General features: G+C 49.8%; 2 protein-coding genes across 5 annotated transcripts; both read left to right on the top strand.

Moving 5' to 3' along the window:
• The first annotated feature begins 1,197 nt into the window (after window positions 1-1,197).
• On the top strand, window positions 1,198-14,282 carry LOC140896394 (meckelin). 4 transcript variants are annotated; one of them, XR_013634500.1, is made up of 6 exons: window positions 1,198-6,388; window positions 6,909-7,365; window positions 8,052-8,154; window positions 11,167-11,297; window positions 12,354-13,091; window positions 14,051-14,282. XR_013634500.1 is itself a non-coding variant. In XM_073308132.2 (6 exons), exons 3-6 carry the CDS (start codon window positions 7,294-7,296, stop codon window positions 12,546-12,548), a joined length of 501 nt encoding a protein of 166 aa, XP_073164233.1. In that variant the 5' UTR covers window positions 1,198-5,061; window positions 6,290-6,388; window positions 6,909-7,293; the 3' UTR covers window positions 12,549-13,277. The 4 variants fall into 4 exon arrangements, 3 of the variants coding, with proteins under 3 accessions (XP_073164233.1, XP_073164234.1, XP_073164232.1); XM_073308132.2 differs by lacking the exon at window positions 14,051-14,282 and having other exon boundaries at window positions 1,198-5,061; window positions 6,290-6,388; window positions 12,354-13,277; XM_073308133.2 differs by lacking the exon at window positions 14,051-14,282 and having other exon boundaries at window positions 6,909-7,067; window positions 7,267-7,365; window positions 12,354-13,277.
• Window positions 14,283-15,946: 1,664 nt separating this feature from the next.
• LOC144929054 (meckelin-like) lies at window positions 15,947-21,015 on the top strand. Its single transcript, XM_078848055.1, has 4 exons — window positions 15,947-16,100; window positions 17,433-17,532; window positions 18,912-19,054; window positions 19,528-21,015. Exons 2-4 carry the CDS (start codon window positions 17,445-17,447, stop codon window positions 19,606-19,608), a joined length of 312 nt encoding a protein of 103 aa, XP_078704181.1. The 5' UTR covers window positions 15,947-16,100; window positions 17,433-17,444; the 3' UTR covers window positions 19,609-21,015.
• The last annotated feature ends 1,219 nt before the right edge of the window (window positions 21,016-22,234 follow it).

Genomic DNA, 22,234 nt, shown 5'->3' with positions numbered 1-22,234 from the left:
TTTGTGCCTGGAGGAGTCTGAAACTCTTGCCCTTAATACCTCTGAAGCACAGACTGCCCATCTGTAAATGGGGGATGATGCTATGTATACCTGCCTTCTAGTGAGGCTATCTGGCATAGTTATAACAACATTTGGAAGGGGCTAAGTGAGTGCAAAGTAACATTAAGGCCAGCTAGTGATAGGGGTGGGGGATCCTACTCTTTGCTCAAGCAAATGCAATGCATTTTGGGTTCCACTTGTCAAAATGGTGGGGTTTGTTTGGTTTGGTTTTGCAAATGCAGAAATTCTCACACCAAATGTGACCTTTTGTGCTGAAGTTTGTGAACATGAAAACAGACACATTTCATTTTAAAAAACAATGTTATATATTGTCCACCTCTTATATCTGGTAAGGAACCTAAGTTGGTTACCAGCTTCCTCACTAGATTTATGTTGGTTTGGATTTGTCCTTATGAAGTTCTGCAAAAAGAACCAAAGCAAATTCAGTCCTGCAAACTCTTAAGCATGTTTAGAATTTTACTCCAGAGAGTCTACATTGACTCCTATGGGATTGCTCTAGGGGCTATGCAGGCATGCAAAGTGCCTGAAGAATGAGCCTGAAAGCCACAGATCAGGAAAACTAATTCCATGTTGGAGGGAGAGAGAATTTATTGCTATCAAAAAGCAGGACATTGTGCCATTCTCATTTCAGTCTGAGGGCTAGACTGGAATTCTGCTGCTACTGGGACTCAGGAGACATGCATTCTATTCCTGGCTCTGGTGCTGGCCTCCTGGGTGACCTTGGGGAAGTCTCTTCTCTTCTCTGTGCCTCAATTTCCCCATCTGTAAAATGGGGGTAATGACACTGACCTCCTTTGTAAAGCACTTTGACATCGACTGATGAAAAGCCCTAGCTGAGAGCTAGGTAGTCTTATTACCAGTGAACAGGCTGATGGGCGGGATGTGATAGGGCTGGTTATAAGGGTGTGTAAGTTGTCTTGGAGCAGATGTGTGTTCTCATCCCTGGTTCTTCATATGTGGGGTGTGCAGCTAGCTGGCATTTATGGTGTCTCTGCAAATAGGTAGCTCAGTGCTCATTACATTTGCAGCCCTTCTCTGAGATTGCATTTTGGTTGAATGCCCTGGCTACCAGAAATGGTGCGTCTGTGTATGCAGCTAACCCTTCTCTCTGCATGTTTCTTTCAGCTTCCCTGAGGTCTCAGAGGCTAAGAAGATTCTTTCTAGTTGATGGGCTCTCGGGCAGGCAAGGGAACCTATCCATTCAACCAGCATCTGTCACGTTGGCAGCAGAGCTGCTCCTAAGGTAAAGGGCATGGGCAGGCCACTGGGACAGTCACCGGCTCAGCCTCTTTGACGGCCATCGATTTTTGTTCCCCCACATTTGTCACAAAGAAGGGATGTTACAGGAGTTTCTCCAGGAAAATTAGGTGCAGCGTGGCTGGCTCTGTAGGAGGGCAAGCCCCGGAGCACACAGAATTGAAAGACTGATCGTGGTAGGTGGTTCAATAACCTTTCTTCTCTGGCATCAGGAAGAGATTGAACCCTGCAGTGTGTCAGGATCCCGCGGGTTAAAATATAAGGACTGGCCCTTTAATTAGAATGCTGGGACTTGTAGCTCCACCCCCTAGGGGGGAGTCCACAGCCAGTGCGCAGAGAGAGAGACACAGCTAGGTGGAGCCAGAGAGCCCCGAGGTAAGGGGCGAGGACCTGCCCTACCATATATGACCCACTTGCTAGGTAATGACCAATAAAAGCATCTTTGTGGAATGTGTGTCCAGGCCTTGGTCTGCTCCCATGCAATGTGATTAGTGCCCCCAGCCAAGCAGTGAGTGAGATCCACCAGACAGTAGGCTCCTAGGACACAGTCCCAGCATGCTCTGTGGCAGTCTCAGCAAGCTTTGCTTCTACCTAACCTGGGGATTTTGCACAGCCCCATGCCTGGTGCCCACAAGCTGCCAGACCAGCTACCTGCATTTTGAACCCACACAGGGCTAGCAACCCTGGCGTTAATGTAGTGCCCAGGAGTGCTGGCAGAACACAGCTGAGCTATTTGTATGGGTAACCTCATCGCCTATACAGACAGCTCTGCAGCACCGCCCGCCGACCGCCCCATCGGCGAGACCAAAGCCTGGGTTCCCAGACAGCCTGGTTTGCCCAGAGGAGATGGTGTTTATAACCAGCCATCCCCTCTCTAGCGTATTCCTTGCCACTTACAGCTAGCACCTCCTTTATCACCTTCCCCAAGGAGATCATGATCTATACGTCTCCCCTCGTGCTGAGACTCGCCATCTTCTGTGCAAAAAGAATTCTAATCTCCCCATCCTGCTCTGCACAATTAACTCAACTCCCTCCACTCATTTCCTACAGAGGTTTCATTAAAATTCATTGTTCGTCTCTCCAATTATTTGCTCTGTCCCCCAGATAACCCCTCTCTGTTTTTTCCCTCTTACGCTGGCTTGTGCAGTGTTGACTTGCCAACCAGTAGCCCAGGAGACCAGTCTGTTTTCCTGTTGACAGTGAAGTATGCGAAGCAAGATAGCACTGCAACAGCGCAGGCAAGTTTGTGGCACCCCAGGATTCCCTTGGCAGGAGGGGGAGAGGGGGAGAGAGGGAGAGAAATAATGTGAAATGAAGCAGCTGAAACAACAAGACCTGGTTGACTTTCCTTTGAGTTCCCCAGCACTTGGCAGCTGTTGTTTCAGCAGGTGATAATTAGAGCCGCGAATGAGCTCGGATGTTGTCCGGGTTGAGACTGAGTTCAATTGTGCCTCCTCTCCCTGAGCCCACACTTTGCCAGCCAGGTAGGAAATGTAACAAACTCGCCCTCTGTGCCATGTGGGAGGCTGGCGGCTGGGGCTGTGTGCAGTTGTGCATTAAGAGGCTAAGACCGATGGTGGCTCTGGGGCCGGTGTGGGAGACCTGCGCTGAAGCTGTTCAGACGGGGGGAATCTCCTGCGTGTTCCTGGACCTGGTCGGACGGGTTTGGGGCGGTGCATGAGTGGGTCACCGGCCACTCATGGGCTTCCCACGTGCCAGTCTCTGAGGCAGCACTGGCATCCTTTTTGGAAGAGGTTGCTCATTTCTTTGAGCCAGAGAAAGATGCCTGCCCTGTGAGCTCAGCTGCTCCCATAGGGCCGAGTTCTCCGCCCTGCCTTAATCGGGCCTGTCTCTTTGCGCCCACACTCATTAGCAGTGCAGTTTAGGTCACTCGGACATCTAAGTGCCTCATTCATGGGACAGCTTAGCTATTATTACTTGCTGTATGCTCCTGCCAGTGCTGTGTGACAAATCCCACAGATGGGGCACCCATCACCATAGCATTGAATCATCAGCTGGTGACATTAATGGGCCTGGAACCCCTGTAACAACCTGGGATGGGGCGGAGGGAACTTATGGTCTGACCCTGCCAGAGGAACAAACACCTGGCAACCACCCAACTGATTCCATCTTCTGGGGCATGCACATTTCACTGTGCCCATCAGCTTTCTCAAAGGCTGCATGCATCTGCCCTGGCAACTGTCAGCACCATGGTCTAGTGGGTAGAGCACTGGACTGGGAGTCAGGAGACCTGCCTTCTATTTCTGGCTCTACCAGTGATCTTGGGTGACTCACTTCTCTCTCTATCTCTATTCCCCCTCCAACCCTTGGTCCGTCTTGTCCAGCTACCCTGTAAGCTCCCTGGGGCAGGGCCAGTCTCTCCCTAGGGGTTGCACAGTGCCTGGTACGCCAATCTCTGTCGGAGGCTCTAGGCACTACCATAAACACACACAATAAATAATTCGCCGGCGGGCAGCTCCCCAAGCAGTAGCCAATGCAATATTGGGGGCAGGGCAGAAGCGGACTCTGAAATGTTTACCACACTGATGTCTCTTGTTCTGAGCAGATGCTGCCAACATGGTGGTAAAAGCCTCTGTGTCCTGCCTACACTATGCTTCCGCTGCTATCACTAGGGTGAATTATGGGTAATGTTTTTGCCACTGTAGACAAGGTCTTTGTGAGCAATGGTGGCAGCCTGTTTCCACCAGGACTTTGCCAGGCAAGTTCATTGTCTGGTTAGACAAACGTATTGAGATTTCCGGGTCTGGACCATCCGTGATGCTCACCATTGTTGTTAAAGCCCATACGGGTCATGATTTCCAAAGTCACTAGTGACTTTTGGGGTGTGCAACCTTAAACACAGCTGATTTTTCCGAGGACAGGTGCGCAGCGATTTCTGAAAATTGCACCATTGAGGCCCCCTCAAAATCATACGTCACTTTTGGAAATCCCGGCCAGCGCTGTCAATTCAAGCTCTAGTCCTACGCTGCCTTCCTGCTGCCTCCCTTGCTCACTTTCTTTCCCTTCCAAGTATCGTTTGCAGTGTCATATACATACAGTCCTGGAACGTCTCAGCGAGACACAGATGTGAGTAATAATCATTTGCACACACTGCACTCTGGGCCACAGGTCACCCAGATGCGGGAAACTGCCTGGAGGAGTCAGCCAGGCTGTTCTGGGGCATGAAGGGAATGATGGATGTGGAAAGCCTTGGGGAGCTGCATGTGTTCAGCCTTCAAGAAATAAAAAAGAAGGCTGCCATGACACCCAGTCAGGACACCAAAGGAGGTCCCGTGGGGATCTGGGTTGGACTCCATGATAAGCAACGAGGGAAAGCCAGAGACCTGAAAACGCAGTAGTAAGAGGAGCTTTTAGCCTCCAGAACATCATATGGAACGGTGACTCACATGTGCACAGGACTCATGTATGCTAATGAGTGAATGCAGGTTGGATTTGTAACCACCTAGTCACCCTGTTTACAAATGTATAGATTTTAAGGCCAGAACAGGGACCGTTCTACCATGTGGCCTGACTGCCTGAGGAGTGGGTGTTCAGCCTAAGCAAGTGAAGATGTGATTCTATCCCTCCAATGGATTGCCTTCTCCTCTGAATTCTGGAAAGAATGACAACTTCTTTCTCTGACAGATAGCACTTGCCATCCTGGGCTCTCTGGCAGCCTTGTACGCCTTGCTGAAGACCAGCAGTTGGGTGCGGAGGTCTAGACTTCAGAATATAAGCTTTACAGTAAGGAATAGATCATAAATGTTGGATATGTGCCTGTACACTGCATATTGCTGCCTTCTGAACATTGCCAGAATGTGATGATACCCCAACTCTGAGACTGCAAATATACTTGAGTGTTTCCCCAATTCCCAACTGGCCTATTGTAAATTCCTTATCTCATGGTCTTCCTCCGTCCTTACTTGCTAGATTTTATGAGGTCTAAAATGCTTCAGCCCAACTGGTATGTCATTAGGAAGCAGGATCACACCCATGTCCTTGGTCAACTCCACCAGCTTTCTATCCAGGTCTGAATCCAGTTCAAAGTAGCCTCTACTTTCTGACTCCTTCCCTGCTCCACTGATTTTGTTCTATCCAGACTCCGTGAGCTCAGGTACATCTATTATGTTTCCCCTGCTCCCACTGTGTACATCCATTCCTGGTCTGCTCCACACTCTGTTTCCATGCACCTCTCTGGGGTTTGGAGGGGTTACCCTTTCCTGTGGTTCCCCCCTCTCCTCTGAATCAATCTCTTTAAACCTCACCTCGAGCTGCTCTTTACTCTGGGATTAAAGGACAGTGCGTACGGACACAAAGGCAGGGCTAAGAGCTCCATACACAAAGTTGTGGGTACAATAGAAACCTGGGGATTAGAACGCTGGGTTCTACTCCTGGTTCTAACCAGTCCCTGCCTCATTTTTGCCCTCTGTAAAATGGGAATAATAACACCAGCCCCAAATAGAGTCAGAGGTTTCAGTCATTAGTGTCTATAAAGTGTCTGAGATCCTCGGATGGAAAGCACTAGAGAGAGGGGAAATTCCTCCCTATTACTCTGGGACAGAGGCACCTGCATTAACTCTCCACATGGCCATTATACAGCTGCATTAGCGTTGCTGATCCAGCAGCTTCTGAGATGATGTCATTAAGCCAGCTGAAAGCTGCTCTGCTATTGATTAGGAGTTTCAGATACACAGTGCGGGAATTGCTTGATCTAACACACATTTCCTACTGGAGGGAGTGATTGCTGCATTTAGGACCACACTCATCCCTGGCAAAAACAGGTGCAGCTCCTGCTAACATCCATGCTGGAATTGGCCCATGGTCTGTAAAGCTCTTTGAGATCCTTCTGGATGTAAAAAGGATTCCAAGTTCCAGCAGTTGACCCCAAGACAAAGGTCAAGGGCCAAGCCAACACACATAATAAAGGTTTTTCTCCTCCCAATATTTGTCCATTTCCTTTTTCCTTCCCCAGATTTTAGTCAAGTTCTTTGCCTTCTTTGCTGGGGCCCTGGCCAACACCTTCTTCGTGGTCGCCCTGGGGATGGGAATTTATTGGCTCATTGTTTTCAAGGTGAGTTGCTGTGTTTCTTTGTGCATTTTGCCTGGTTCTTTCCTGAGTCCCTAGCTCAGCGGTTCTCAAACTGTGGGTCAGGACCCCAAAGTGGGTTGCGAGCCCATTTTAATGGGGTCGCCAGGGCTGACTTAGACTTGCTGGGGCCCAGGCCAAAGCCAAAGCTTGAGTCCCACCACCCAGGGCCCATGTCCAACCACCTGGGGCTCAGCTTTGGCCTCCCAACCCGGGGTAGTGGGGCTCGGGTGAGCTCAGGCTTTGGTCCCCCCTCCTTGGGTCATGTAGTAATTTTTGTTATCAGAAAAGGGTCACGCTGCATTGAAGTTTGAGAACCCCTGCCCTAGCTACTCGGCCTCTTGGCTTAGTTCTGGGGCTCACTGTGATCTGGCTGGCTTGGTGCTTGATAGATTTGGTATCAAGTCACACAGCCCACGAAAGCTTATGCTCAAATAAATTTGTTAGTCTCTAAGGTGCCACAAGTACTCCTGTTTTTTTTTTTGTTTTTTTTTTAAATCTTCAGAGTCTGAATTTTTTATATGCCTGCCTTCAGGGACATGGAGAGTCTGTGCCAAAGCACAGGATCAAGCCCAGCCAGATTGCTGCAGGTTGAAGCAGGCTCGGAATAAAGAGACGATGGAACATCTCATTCCTCCAGGGAGATCAACTGGACTGTGGAAAGGTTCCCCGCAGCAAGTGATGGAAGCCCAGTTGCTTGGGATATTAAAAATCTGATAGACAAAGCACTGGGGAATCTACACAGTGGGCTAGAGCAGCAGTTCTCTGCCCATGGGTGGAGTGTGACCCCAGATTTTCCTTGATCTGCAAGAAATGACAAAATTTTTTCTCCTTCTGTCTAAATTCATTTAATCCATCCACAGGGTCAGCAGTCTTCAGCGGTTGAGGTTATGGTGCCCCCGGCAGGCAGTCAAATAGAAACCAACTTTATTATCTACTTGTCCTGCGCTTTTGTGTTAAAGGTAAGCAGGAGAGCGTGTGGAGAGAGGGCAGAACTGGCTGCTGCGGGGCAGGGGTCGGCCTGGGAGGGTGGGACAGCGTGTCTCAAAAGTTTCAAAACCCGCCTAAGAGTAGGTCAGAAGCCAAAATACTGGGGAAATGCCGTTTTCTTTGCAGTTCCAGCCTGTCTGAAGCCCACAGTCCTGGAAACAGCCTCTTCTCAGGAGATCTCATAGGTTCTCATAGCTTATCTGTAAGTTAGCTGTGGCCTTTGGCTTGGGATTCTGGGCAGCTCCTGGGGTCCCTTTGCTAAAGCCAGGGCCAGCTCAGACAGGCTGTTGGCCCTGCAGCCACGGAGCTTCGCAGCTGGTTGAAGTTCTGGTGCTCCCGGTGGCTTGCGTTTTGGTGTATGGGTCAGCGTATGCGGAGCTCCATCCCCACACACCCTCCCACAGCATTGTAGTAGTTACCTGCCTAATCTGAGCTGCCTGCACCTCTCTCTGCCCCAGGGATTGCTTCTCCTTCATGAGCAGTTTGCAGTTTGGGGCAGGTGGGAGAAGGTCTGGGCTTTTGCAGCCCCCCCCCCCCAAAGAAATGGCTTCACAGAGGGTCCCCAGGTTTGGCTGAACCGGCCCTGGCTAGAGTGAGACTGCGATGCTGACTGGCTGTGTGGTAATGAGCTAAACCTTTCTGGTTGCTCTCATTTCAGGCTGTGGACTTGCTTCATCTCCTGATCACCCAGCTAACAGTCTCCATCTTCCTGATAGCCTGGGAAAAGCCAAAGGAGAAACCAGCATTTAAAGCACCGGCAGGTCAATTCAACCTTTCACTCTCTGTGCCCTCTGTGTTTATAAACCACCCTGTCATAGAGCAGCCCTGACTGGAGCTACCTCCTGCAGCACGCCACGGCATGAATTAGGGCTGCCAATTTTCTGACCAAACGAAACCGAATGCCCTTGCCCCGCCCCGTCTCCAAGGCCCCGCCCCTTTCACTCCATCCCCCCCTCCCTCTGTCGTTCGCTCTCCCCCACCCTCACTCACTCGCTCATTTTCACTGGGCTGGAGAGGGTCCCTTTTCGACCAGGTGTTCGGTTGAAAACCTGCCTCCGTTTCTCTCCTACTGAGTCCCCGGAAATAGTCCATACAGTCTTTCTTTGTGCAAATGGCCCTTGTGGGGTTAATTATGATAGAAAAAAGCCCCAGGCACATAAGAAGTCCCAACACCATAATAACCCAGGCAATACACCAACTACAGCCCCCGGCACCTGGGCTCCACCCGGCGTCCCTGGCGCCCCTCGCTCGCCCCGGCTCTGAGAGCCGGCAGTCATCGCTATCCTTCTCTGCCGCCTTCAGCCTTCTCTGGCCTTGGCTCTCCGGCTCAGGATGGACAGCTGGCTAGCCCCTCCACTGGCTTCCTGATCATTCCTCCTCCTTTCAGAGGGGGCCTGCAGAGAGCTCCTGGCAGCTTTCCCCAGAGACCCCCTGCAGTCCCCGACCTTTCCTCGCTGATTCTCATCAGGACTTCCCCTCTCTGATTCCCCTGCTCCTTTATAACCCCCGCCCCCAGGTGCTGCCCCACCCTCTTAACTGACCAAATTGGGAGCATCTGTTCTGGCACGAGCTGGCACAGGGACCAGCCACCCTGATGCGCGCACACAGAGGGCCAGCCCTGCACATGTGCCCTTTCCACTTCTCTCTTGAGGATTCAGTGCTGAAGGATATTATCAAACATCAGTGTTGCAGAAATATCAATGGAATGCTCATTGGCTCCCCTTCACTTAGCAAGCAGGGGAGGGCAACGTGGTCGACTGAGCCTGGGGGGAGAGGGGTCAGGGCTCCTGGGTTCGATTCCTGACTGGGTGGGTGACTAACTGTGCCGCCTCAGTGAAGTCACTCAGGGTGCGTCTACATTGCAGTCAGAGGTATGGCTTTGATTTAAATAGCTCCAAAAACAATAGCAGTGAAGTTGCGCCATCACAGCCTGGCAGCACGGGCTGTCCAAGCCGGCCTGGAACAATGGCTCCATGTCTAGTTGGCAGCCGGTATCAAGCGGAGTGCCCCAAGGGTCGGTCCTCGGGCCGGTTTTGTTCGATAGCTTCATTAATGATCTGCAGGATGGCGTGGATTGCACCCTTAGCAAGTTTGCAGATGACACTAAACTGGGAGGAGAGGTAGATACGTGGGAGGGTAGGGATAGGATACAGAGGAACCTAGACAAATTAGATGATTGGGCCAAAAGAAATCTGATGAGGTTCGACAAGGACAAGGGCAGAGTCCTGCACTTAGGACGGAAGAATCCCATGCACCGCTACAGACTAGGGACCAAATGGCTCGGCAGCAGTTTTGCAGAAAAGGACCTAGGAGCTACAGTGGACGAGAAGCTGGATATGAGTCAGCAGTGTGCCCTTGTTGCCAAGAAGGCTAATGGCATTTTGGGCTGTATAAATAGGGGCATTGCCAGCAGATCGAGGGAACGTGATCCTTCCCATCTATTTGACATTGGTGAGGCCTCATCTGGAGTACTGTGTCCAGTTTTGGGCCCCACACTACAAGAAGGCTGTGGAAAAATTGGAAAGCATCCAGCAGAGGGCAACAAAAATGATTAGGGGACTGGAACACAGGACTTATGAGGAGACGTTGAGGGAACTGGGATTGTTTAGTCTGCAGAAGAATGAGGGGGGATTTGATAGCTGCTTTCAACTACCTGAAAGGGGGGTTCCAAGAGGATGGATCTAGACTGTTCTCAGTGGTAGCAGATGACAGAACAAGGAGTAATGGTCTCAAGTTGCAGTGGGGGAGGTTTAGGTTGGATATTAGGAAAAACTTTTTCACTAGGAGGGTGGTGAAACACTGGAATGCGTTACCTAGGGAGGTGGTGGAATCTCCTTCCTTAGAAGTTTTTAAGTCAGGCTTGACAAAGCTCTGGCTGGGATGATTTAGTTGGGGATTGGTCCTGCTTTGAGCAGGGGGTTGGACTAGATGACCTCCTGAGGTCCCTTCCAACCCTGATATTCTATGATTCTGTGACCCCAGGTATGTGCTGAGCACCTTGCCCATGCTGTTACAGCTTCATGGCCAGTGTTACTTGAGCTAGCTACAGCAAAGCTAGCTTTTTGTCTGACTGCAGTGTGGACGTCCCCTTAGGGTCAGATTTTCAGAAATTGCTTTGGGGTTACCTCCATTTTTAGGTGCTCAGTTTCAGCTTGGGTGAAATCTTGACCCTACCAAAGCCAATGAGACTTTTTCCATTGACTTCCACAGCCAGGATTTCACCCCCACACTCCCCATGCTAAGCTGTACTCAGCATTGCAATGTTGAAGTCTCATTTTCTAAAGAGATTAAGGAGCCTGATTCCTCTGTGGGGCTGAGCAGCCCTGTCTGCAGCAATGGCTAAATACTTTTTAATATCTGGGCAGAAGGGATTTAGAAGCACAATCCCACTAACTTGTGCCTAAGTGACTTGAGGACTTCTGAAAATCCCCCCCACCCGAGGTGTCGAAAGCCCAGAAAGAGAGGCCCTTTTTTGAAGAACATGATGATAATCCCTGCTGTACAGCACAGGACTGCGTTGCTGCTGACTTGGCTAATTAGTGTTTATAAAGCACTTCCAGATCCTCTGCACTTCTGGGAAATCAGTGGCAGCTTGGCAGGCGGCTATTTTGGGAGCTAGCTCACCTCTGATAGTAACGATTTCATATCGAGAGTGGTAAATTAATGGAAGTGAGGCTCAGGGAAACCCAACTGTGTGGAGCTTTGTGTCCTAGGAGCCTGTGCCGGTTTTTAAAATAAAGCAAATTGAAATCAGTGTGTTGTTTTCCCCTTAGGAGGGCAGAGGGCCACTTCCTCTGTGAGTATTTGGAGAACTTTCCTGATAGCCAATGAGTGGAATGAGATCCAGACTCATAGGAAATTGAATCCATCGCTTCAGCTGTTCGCAGTGTTACTGCTCCTGGAGGTACGTGGGAGGTGGGGAGAGAGACACCTGGAGGAAGTAAGTAACCTCTGGGATCTGGCACCAACCCATCCATAGTCCCTGGCGCGCTCTGCAGATATAATTCCGGACGTGACACCATGGAAAAGCACTGCCACCATTCTGTGTGTCAGTCTGCAGCTCTGATCACGGAGGGGAACCGGAGGCTTGTTTGAGGTTTCGACTGAGCTTTGGGCAAGGGTTCAGGGAGAATGAGACATGTTTTGTATTTTAATCCCAACCAGTCTGAGCATCTGTAATGAGGCGGCATCTCAGTGACTGGCCCTCTGTGGAATGAGATGGGCTTGCAGTTATAGCACGCAGCCACCAGATGTCTCTGTGTGCTGTGGAGAGAGTGAGTCAACCAGGTTATGGTCACTGGTGAAGAAAGGAGACAAAGCCAGAATTTAGGCTTTGTGGAAGCCTGGTTAATTGTGTCTGTTGTGTATAGTCGTTTATTAAATGCCTCCTTTTAAGGACTGAGAGCCTATGTAGCATGGTACTCTGGGTATGGACCGTTCAGAGCCTGGCAAAATTTGGGAAGTGAGAGAAGAATCCCGTTTCTTGGTTAAGTCCTTTTCCAGAAGCAATCTCTACCTTTGCACCTCCAATTTCTTGCCTCTGCAGTGACTTGTATTTGTGCACCCAAACAGCATTTTACACTTGCAAATTAGGCAGTTAATTATGCACACCATTTGCACAGATCAATGTGGGAGTTTTTGTATGTGGAAAAAAAATTGTGGGCATGAGATTGTGGGCACTGATTTAGAGGCTGGTTGAAAATTTGGTCCCAAGAGCTCAGGAAGCAGGAACCTTTCTATGCCCTGTCCATCACCCTGGGACCTGAAAGCCTTATATGCTGGAGACTTTTGCAGAAGGGTTAGGAATTCAGGGAACAGTCCAGGTTTGCTGTAACCTTCCAGGATTTGCCATGGCCAGTTGTTGTTTATTCATACCTACAATGGGCTTAGGGGCCTCGCGGCCCCTGGAGAACTCATCTCACGTAGGGGTTCTGATTTACTTCACCTGTTTTTATTTCAGGTTGTGGGCTTGAAAAACATCGCATCACGAGACCTGAACCTGGATCTGCACCCCGGCACTGACACTTACCTGGCTGCCTGGAGCCCAGTCCTTAGATTTGGGATTGCTGCTTCTCTCTGGCTGGCACTGGGAATTGCACAGGTTATGCTCTGCCTGTCATGTTGGAAAAGTGCTTTGGGGAAATTTAGGGTGTGAAAGAAGCCAAGAGCACTCAGGATCAGACCCTTTTTGAGATAGGGGAGGCACAGCCAGATATCAAAGTTTTCCTAAGGGTGTGGGTTTAATCTCCACCTAGGCAGCCCAAAGATGGGCAGAAGAAAGAGTTTAGCATTTCATCCTTTCACTCCTCTACTACGGCACGAATGATGGAGATTAGAAAAGGAAAAGACTTTTGGGTCATCATCCAATCTAGCATTAATGCCTGAAACCCTGGAACATCTGTCAGCACTGGCTTTGAGCCTATGTACTTGTGTGGGACTTGAACTTGTGGCCTGGTGGCAAAAGTGTTACCCCCGTGAGCCACGGTGATGGACAAAAATGAGTGCTCCCGAAAAGGTGGGAGGAAAGGAAACTTTGTATTGTCTTGCTTCCCGGGACATGTTATGTGAAACTTCTGCTAAGTCACAACAGTGCAGCTGTGTGTTGCTGTTTCTGCAGGTGGTGTTTTTCATAGGCATCTACGAGCGGTTTGTGGAAGACAAGATTCATCAGTTCGTAGATCTCTGTTCTATGAGCAATGTGAGTCTTGCCCTGGGTTAGCGATGGATCACATGCACTAAAGTCAATGGAGCTGCACCAAATTTACACCAAGTGAACATGTAAAGAGGTGCTGTTAAGATGCAAATTATATTGTAAAATGATTTTGTTTCTTTGTCTCCCTAATAACACCCTCGTTAACTAAAACAGGGGAACTCTAAGATTCTAATTTACTTTCCACCGGACTAGGAAAGGGCTCAATTTCCAGCCAGACTCCCCTTGGGGGTGTGCGCAAAATCTGGACATGCACCACTCTGTGCACACAAACCTTACATTTGCACACCTTGCAACCCGCACTGTGCACACACATTGGGCAGTTAGGCCTGTGGATGCAGGTGTGCATGCTCAGTGGTGTGCATACGAATTTCATGCTGGCACAAAGCAGAGGCCAGCTGACAGCCTGACCCTAAAGGGCTGGGGGCAGTGCCGGGTAAAGTCTCCCATCCACCAGGTACTTTATACTACGTATCAGCTTTCTTCTTATGCCTGGTCACTGTGCTTCCTCCCTGCGCTGGTGGCGTGGCTAGGAACCCACTCTGCATCTTCATCCACTCTTGGATTTCCCATGCGCCCAGAAAGCCTTTTTGGTTTCTTTATACTAATGGTCTATGAAAACGAGCGATTTGGAACAGGTCTGAGGTTGAGGAGGAAACGAGTGAGTAACAGCTCTCCTTCCCTTTGCTGCCACAACTCCCCTTGCTCCGGGTTGATTTACTACCATGAAGAGCTGCTCTGAGTGTATAAGCACTGGATGTAACCCAAGTCTACTCCATAGATTGCCAGCAGCTCAGTGTGTCCACCACAGACAAAGCGTGTTTGGAAGAGGGGGGACATGGCATCATGAAGCATAGGAGGCTGGTGCACACTGCACGTTTCTGCGCTTGACCTCCAGAAATGTCATGAGCTTCTCATCCTCCACGTCCTATTCTCCATCCCTGCAGGTGTCTGTCTTCATCCTGATGCACGGATGCTACGGCTTCTACATCCATGGGCGGAGCGTGCATGGCCATGCAGATGTGGGCATGGATGCCATGCATGCCTGCCTCAGGAAAGAGGAGGTAATCCAGCCACCTTGTTCGGCCTTACTTCCTAGTCACTCCTTCTCGAACCTGCTGGTCTCTGCATCTGGAGGGCTGCCATCCGTAGGGGGGCCAGTGCAGGGTTTACCACAAGGCACAGGAGGTAGGCAGTACTTGCCTCATTTATGTTTTCTTTAATGCAGAGGCCTTCGTCTTTGCCTTTAGCAGTGGGTGACGTGATCCTTGTGCACAGATTCTGGAATCACTCTGCAGAGGACTGTGGGATCTTGGGACCTACGGCCCTATGGAGATGCCAGACAGTATTATTGCCTTTCCCTGATTACACTTTAGTTGTCTCCCTTGGCAGGAGAACCTGTGTCCTCTAAGAGGTCTGGAGGCCAACTCTGACATTCAGACCTTCGAGGTGCTTCTCACTGACAGAGCCAGGCAGCTGTATGACAAGATAACGCAGCCCTTGACAGAGGTATTTTGCCCTTTGCAGGGCTAGCTAGGCTTCTTACTGTTGGCTTTTTCATGCTTTTCTTTACATGGGTTGGTTTTCAATCCTCTGCTCTCGAGATTTCTCAGACAGGAGCAGAAGAAACCTGCAGTGATGTTGAGTTCTGTGAGTGTTATTACCAGAACCGTTGTGAAGGCTGGTGTTGGAAAAAAATCAGAACCCTTTCCAGCACAGTCACACCTTAAAAAAAGGATGACGATAAATCCAGCCCTTCCTTAGTGATGATGCTAGAGAATAGTTGGAGTAGCCTGGAACCCTAACTGTGTCTCCAGCTGTCAAATGCATTTTACCTTCTTACTGCTCTTCATCTCTCCATCCCCATTTCTGAACTCCCTGCTCCAGGAGACACCCTAACAGAGAACGGTGCACAACTTTCAAAGCACAACGGGAGATGGTCTAAACCTAAACCCTTTGTAACACATTAATAACTGGCCACTGCATTGGTAACTGGTCATATCTTCCTTATGGCGGAACCCTTCTTCACATCCAGTTGATTTCAATGGAAATTAGGAGTCTAAATACCTTTGAGGATCTGTCCCTTATTCCTGTAATCCAAGTGGGGTAGGGTTTTGTGATTTTGATGCTGGAGGTCCCGGATTCGTCCATGGTTCATTACAGCCAGATCCAAACACAGCTGAACTTCCTAGGTGGAGGCTGGAATCCAAACCATGGTTCAGATCTGAATCCTGCAGCTGACCCATCTCTCTGTAATGATCTGAAGCAACAACGCCCCTTATCCAAAGCCATCCATTCCAGACTCGACAATTGTGACTTGGGACCCTTTCTAAAGGAAACCCCAAATGAGGCAAGTGTCACTGGTGTCATGCTCTGTTACACACTGGAAAGTCTGCACAGATGCAGGAACCTTTGGGACAGATAAGTTCTTGCCCAAGTCAGGTTCTGATGCTCAAAACCACTAGAACTTGGCTAGCTGAGCTGAGGTTTGTGTTTGTTTGAATTCAAATCAAATGAGCAAATACAATTGCCCAAACTTCCGTGATCCCAATTGGATGAGTTTTGCACAGCTCCACCTGTCACCAGCATCACTCACTCTCACCTGAGTTGAGGTGCATGCTTGCAAAGTCCCTTTGATTCCATTTCTTTAAGGACTACAGGCTGCCCAGCTGCTTGTAACTACATCTTGGCATATGTGGGTCATAACTGAAAACTCCCCAGTTGTGGGTGTCTGCCATGCAAACCAAAGGCTCCAAAGCAGCAGGTGAAAATTGAGCCAATATCCCTGCTGCCAAAGTGAAAATTTGAATGAAAACAAATTATTTTTCCTCAGAAGCAGAGAGCTGAGCTCCCTGGGCTCCCACTGTGAACTGAAAGTGCTTCTGGGAACCTTCTTTGCAGGGCCCGAGAGGCGTGAGAGTCAGGGTCGACCTACATGAGCAAAGACTAAGGAGTTATTACGCCTTGAATCGATTTCTCAGCTCATTCCTTGAACACGTGAGCCCATTATTTGCCTTTTCCAAAGGTCTGGTTGTGTCCACCCTAAGATTTTAGTGGGAACTAGTGGTTGGAGTAAGAGACTGGGAACTGGGACTCCTGGGTTCATTTAGTCTCTGTCGCTGACTCACTGTGTGACCTTCAGTAAGTCGCTGCCCCGCTCTGTGCCTCAGTTTCCCCAGCTGTAAAATAAGGATGATCGTCCCTTTCTCACAGGCGAGTTCTGAGGCTTAATTAGTTGATATTCATGAAGGGCTTTGAAATTATCCGATAAACGGCACTTTAGGAGAGCAAAAAGTTTTATAGGTGCTCTGGACACCAGGCATAGCACCAGGTCTGGTGTCTGATACCGAGGCCAGCAGCTTGCTCATCCCCAACAAGGGTTGAATTGGAGGTCATGGCTCCGATTTAGGTCCCAATGCCCAAAGAGCTGGGGTGGGGGTTGGTTAAATGACTCCAGGTTGGGCCTACCTCTCCAAGGAACCTCTTGCTCAGCTGACCCCCCCGTCCCCGGCTGGCTGTGAAGCAAGTCACATGCAGCAGATCAGGGGGTGCAGCCACGAGGTTTGTCGGTAGTATCTGTTCAAATCTGCAGTTCAGGGGCCAAACCCCAACCTCAACTATGCCTCCCACTGCAGCCCGCGGGCATTGCATGCATGGACCTGACGGTAGGAACTGCCCCAGTGTACTTTGTACACGATAACTCCAAACACGGTGGAGTGCCCATTCCCTAGCACCCTGCTGCCTTCCCTGCAGATGGCTCCTGATCCCAGTCACTCTTGGAATGACAAAGAATCCCCTCCTGATATCTACCCAGAACCACTACTTCCCGAATGGGGGAAGGAGGATGCTGTCAGCGATGAGGCGTTGACCAGGAGTTCTGGGGTTCAGTTCCCAGCTTTGTCACGGACTCCCTGTGTGACCTTGGCCAAGTCACTTAGGGCCAGATCCTCCAAGGTGTTTAGGCTCCTAACTCCCCTTGATTTCAAAGGAGGTTAGGAGCCTAAATACCTTTGATCAGTGGTCCCAGTTGCCCACCTGTAAAATGGGGTGAATGCTTCTGTTGCCCTGTCTAGGGAGACTGTAACCTTTCGGGGGGCCAGAACTGTTTCTCTTGCTGAGTGTTTGCATATACAGCGCCTAGCATAATGGAACCCTGCTCTCTGGGAAGATGGTGAGCTCTGAGCTAGATGGACCATTGGTCTGACCCAGTATGGCCATTCTTATGTTCTTCTCTCTGGCCCACTGAGCTATTTGGACACCATGGTGAGGCTGCCATGTGCATCACTACTTCTCCTAACCCCACTGACAGCACTGGCATTTCTCCCCCAGGCATACAGAGATATGGACTACATCGTGAAGGACAAGTTCTTGGAGGGCATCATGGACATGGAGTTCCAGGAAGCGGTAGACATGTCCATTCTGTACACAGGTAGCTCGCTGCACTCTTCTTGGGAGCTTATTTACTCAGATGTGAATCCTCCTGGTCCTCTAATTGCTGGCAGACATCAGCAAGGCGTGGCTGCAGGCTGGGATGCTCAGGGGTTAGCTGCTCTGTGCAAACTGGAAATGTCCTGAGTTAATCACCTAAGCCAGTGGGTCTCAAACTTTTTTACTGGCGACCCCTTTCACATAACAAACCTCTGAGTGCAACCCCCCTAACAAAAATTAAACACCCTTTTTCATATATTTAACACCATTATAAATGCTGGAGGCAAGCATGGTTTGGGGCGGAGGTTGAGAGCTCACAACCCCCCATGTAATGACCTCGTGACCCCCTGAGGGGACCCGAACTCCAGTTTGAGAACCCCTGACCTAGGCCTTGCAGTCACTCGTGCCATTCGGTCACAGCTACTGGGATCCATCACATGCTGATTCAGGTAGTGCTGGCCCGGGGTGGAGATGGGGTGACAGACCTCAACCTGTTGGGAAGGGGTGGGCAGAGCGTGCCCCACTGTAGACTTCCAACGTTTGTTCCCAAGTGGAGGGACGATATTGGCTTCTAAGATCCCCGAGACCTCACTACCCAGGATCACTCAGCTCCCCCTTCCTCCTGCAGCTGCCAGGTCTGAGCATCTCTCATTCTACCTGACTGAGTCCTCTGCTCTCTACTAGCTGAATCTGAGAGGTAGGACTTGAGCCCTGCAAGGGTACAGGGGCCTTTAAACCTTCCTGCCAACATAGGGGCTGGGCTCTCTTGGTCAGATTCTGCTCCCTTTGTGCAGTGCCAGAGCCCACTGTCGCTGACTCAGCCACCTGCCCTGGTCTTCCATGCATGAGGCCGTGACCCCCAGCTATGCCCAAGGGCTGCCCAGCTTGAGGAGGACCTGCCCCAGCTGCCTGTGGGTTCAGACACCGCAAGCATTTTTGTAACATTCTCACCTCCTGCTGGAATGGATGCTGCCCTGGCAGGAGCTGGGGGCTCCCATCCCATTGAGACAAGAGGGGGCACTCTCCCTGCCCCAGCCAAGGGGAAGGAGAGCCATGGACAGCACCAAGCCTGTTTTTAGCACAGGAGCTGTGCTCCCCACCCTGCCCCGCCTTCCTTTCACCCCGGATGCACCCAGGAAAAATCAAGTATTCCCCAGTCCAGAAGGAGCAGCATGGTGGGGCGGATTTAGCCCTGTGCTGTTGCTAGGGCTGGGATCATGCCTGCAGGCTCTGTATATAGGGCCATGCCTGTCGTGCCCTCCACAGCAGTATCTTCAGCAGAGTTTAACGGCTCTACCGTGGCCTCATGCACCCGCCTGTGGGGCATGACGTCTGTCGTCCATGACGTCCATGCTCTAAGCAGCTTCTTCCTGCCCCCAGATGCCAGTGCCTTGTTCAGCAGGACTCTCTTCTACAACAACGAGCTGGCCTTGCTTCTCTTCGACACCCTGCTCTTCTCGGTCGTCGACCTGGGAACGCAGAATTTCATGCTGGCCACAATCATCACCTTTGTTGTGCAGAAGGTAAAGCCTGCGGCAGGCGCTAATGCCAAGTGCTAGGTTTTCTACAACGAGTAGGTGTCCAAATGCTGCCCTCATTTGCAAATAGGCTAATCACAGCTAGTGATTTGCCTGCACAGTGATCCAACAAGTGCCGACAATCAAGATAATTACATCATAGGCATTTATGCACCTCCGTTTTTAGACCCGTCTCTAAAAGTGGCTCAGAAACCCATCCCAGCTGAAACGCCCCTCCACTATTGCTGTGTATCCCCTGCTTGGCTGAGTTCAGCCATGTTGAATAGTCAGAATCGCTTCACACTGGGAATCCGTGGCAAAACATAGCTTCTGATCAGATTGTTCATTTCCGTGAGGGCTGTGGTGTAACAGCATCCTTCAGAGTGCTTGGTCTGCCTGTGGGGGTTTTATGGTGCTGCCAGGGCAGGTTCTGGCTAGCCCGAGTCTGCAGCTGTCCACACGCTCTGTTCTGCTTTCAGTTGGTGAAGATGCTGCGGCATGCGCTTGGAAGGAGAAATCTGGCAGCAAAAACGCTAGTAGAGAAGCAGTTTCTGATCTAGAGGTGAATAGGAAGCCGTGGCCACTTACTCCCCTCTTCCCAGTGCCAGCATCAAAGCAAGAATGCCAGGACCCTACAACTAATTTTAGAAGCGAGGACTTTGCAGCCTTGATCCTTCTCGGTCCTTGGCCTGTGAAGGGAGAATGGAACGATCACTGCAGTTTTCCACTCTAGTTACTATGGGTAAAGCTCTGTGCTTCCTACCAGCCCAGGAAACATGCAGCCCTACTGTTATTATTTCTCACTTTAAGTTGTTTCCCAGGCGTATTTTGATTTCACAGCCGAAAGATTCCTTTCTGCTGATCAAACCCTGCTCTGTTATTTAGCCATCAGAATAAGACACCCACGCCCACGGGATTTTTGGTGCTTGTATATTTTTAATTGGGAGACAAAAGGCCACCCTCTGACGCTGACCCTGGTTTTATGGAGCAGCTTTGTTTGTTTCTTAATAGGAAGCAGAAAACATCTGAAAGGAGCAGGGGAATGGCAATCCATGTGCTGTCTACACAATGCATCTGAGCTGCACAGCTCTCTGGTGGGTTCTGCTTAGCTCAGGCAATGGATGCAATCTGCAGGGTAACCCAAATGTAATTTACAAGAAGGGCTCAGTGGGGTCTGATATACCGAGGACAGACCACCTCACACATCCTCTCTCCCTACCTAATTCAAACACCAGCTCAGTCCTTTCCTTCACTAGGCACGAGTCTTATGCAGAATATAGTTTATTGACCTCCAATGGAGGTAAATCACAGGCAGATGCGTGTCCGGCAGATGTGTGTCCAGCATCATTCTGGGCTTTTCTATTCCTTTCATTTGTATTCTACATAGCGCTGTTTCTTTAAACGAAGAGGGGCAGCTGCATTAGACAGAGCAGCTATGTTACACAGCCTGTATTCCTCCAGGGCAGGATTGAGGCTAAAGCCAGGGCTTTGATTTCACTTCACACAGCCGTTGTCTCTGGGATCCACCTGGAGCGCATGCTCTGATTCCAGGGTTGGACTGAGCCTCAGGATTCACAGCCAAAATGCAGGAATTCCAGCTGGTTTTGCACTGACAGCATGGATTCCAGTGGCAACCCATCAACAGGCCCAAGTTCGGAGGGACACAGTCTGGCACACTTAAAATTAAGCACGGGCTTAAGTGTTTTTCTGAATAGGGACACTTTCCTACACTGGAGCCAAACTTCTGAAGGAAACAGCCCATCCCAGAGCAACTTGGGCTGTGATGCAAGTGTTGTCTGTTTCTAGGACAAAGAGAACTGGACGAGTGACCAAGTGCTGAAATTGGCAGAGACTCCCATGGCTATAGCAAACAGCCTCCTGCAAAGGATCCGTGCTTGTTTCACTTTGTTTTGGTTTGAATATATGAAGATTTAGTGTGTTTGCTGCTAGGAACATTTATTTTTTAAAACAACCACGTGTTGGGTTTAAGCCTGTTTTAATTTTCTCTAAATCAGTGACTACATTTAATAAAAAATACAAAAACCACCAACTTCACTGATGGTCTCAAAACACCACCACCATTTCACGGGTACAGAATGAGATAGTCCCCAATTTATGAAGGTCACATCAACAGAGTAAAAGCTCAGCAGGTCTCCACATTAGAGCTCTTACTAATAAGGGCTTGTCTACACAGCCACATCCAGGAAAATTTATCCGAATTAACTAAAGGGGTGAATCTGAAGTGGATTAATTAAACTGCATTAAATCCCTTTGTGGATTCTGTTGTTCAGATTTAAAGTGGCTTTAATGCAGTTTAATTTAAATCACTCTGGCAGTGAATTCAGCTATGCTGCATTAAGGCCACGCTAATTCTGAAAGAGGGTGTTCATATGGGGTTTAGTGAGGTATAACTAATTCACTTCAAATTCACCTCTTTAGTTAATTCAGATTAACTTTCCTGGATGGCCCTGTGTAGACAACCCTAGGCTCCTGAAGGAGTGAACTGGCACTAATCTGCTCACCTCCTTCAAATCACTTGATTTCATAATATGACCTTAAAGTTTTCCTCTCAAGGTTGCTTTATTCTTTCCAACAGTCATTCTAGGGAGAACCCATTAATTACAGAACCATACTCTAGGGCTGTGCATGTCTGTCACCTTCCAGCCAAGCATGTGAAAGCCCCTCAGAAACACCCCCGAGATGTAAATATGGTGGATCCTGTTCTGAAGCACCTATCTCGCCCCATGCATTGTATAGGGAGCCTAGGTGCCTTCCATTTTACATGGGGAAATGGAGACAGACAGGAGTGGTGATGTGCTCAAGGCCATTCAGTGAGTCAATGGCAGAGCTGGGGATCGCTCCCAGGTCTCCTCAAACCCGTTCTGGTGCTTTCTATTGCTAATGCGGTCTAAACAAGCAAATAACAATCAGTAAATAAATGGGCTGGTGTGTAGCCCTATGTCCCCTGTCCACTTCCAGGGAGCTTGACAACATTTTAAAACAAAGCAGGTTGAAAACAAACTTAAGGAAGCACATCTTCACCCAGTGCATAGCAACCTGTGGAACTTGTTGCCATGGGTGATGGATATAATAGGTCAGGGAAAGCTAAGCCTCCCCTAACCCAGGCTGTGGCCCCACCGCTGCTCCACCTTGAGACCACACCCTCTCTCCCCCTCACCACCCGAA

The sequence above is a fragment of the Lepidochelys kempii genome, chromosome 12 (genome assembly GCF_965140285.1).
Source record: "Lepidochelys kempii isolate rLepKem1 chromosome 12, rLepKem1.hap1, whole genome shotgun sequence".
Taxonomy (NCBI): Eukaryota; Metazoa; Chordata; order Testudines; family Cheloniidae; genus Lepidochelys; species Lepidochelys kempii.
The sequence above is the reverse complement of the archived record's forward strand: the minus strand, read 5'-3'. Positions and strand labels throughout refer to the sequence as shown.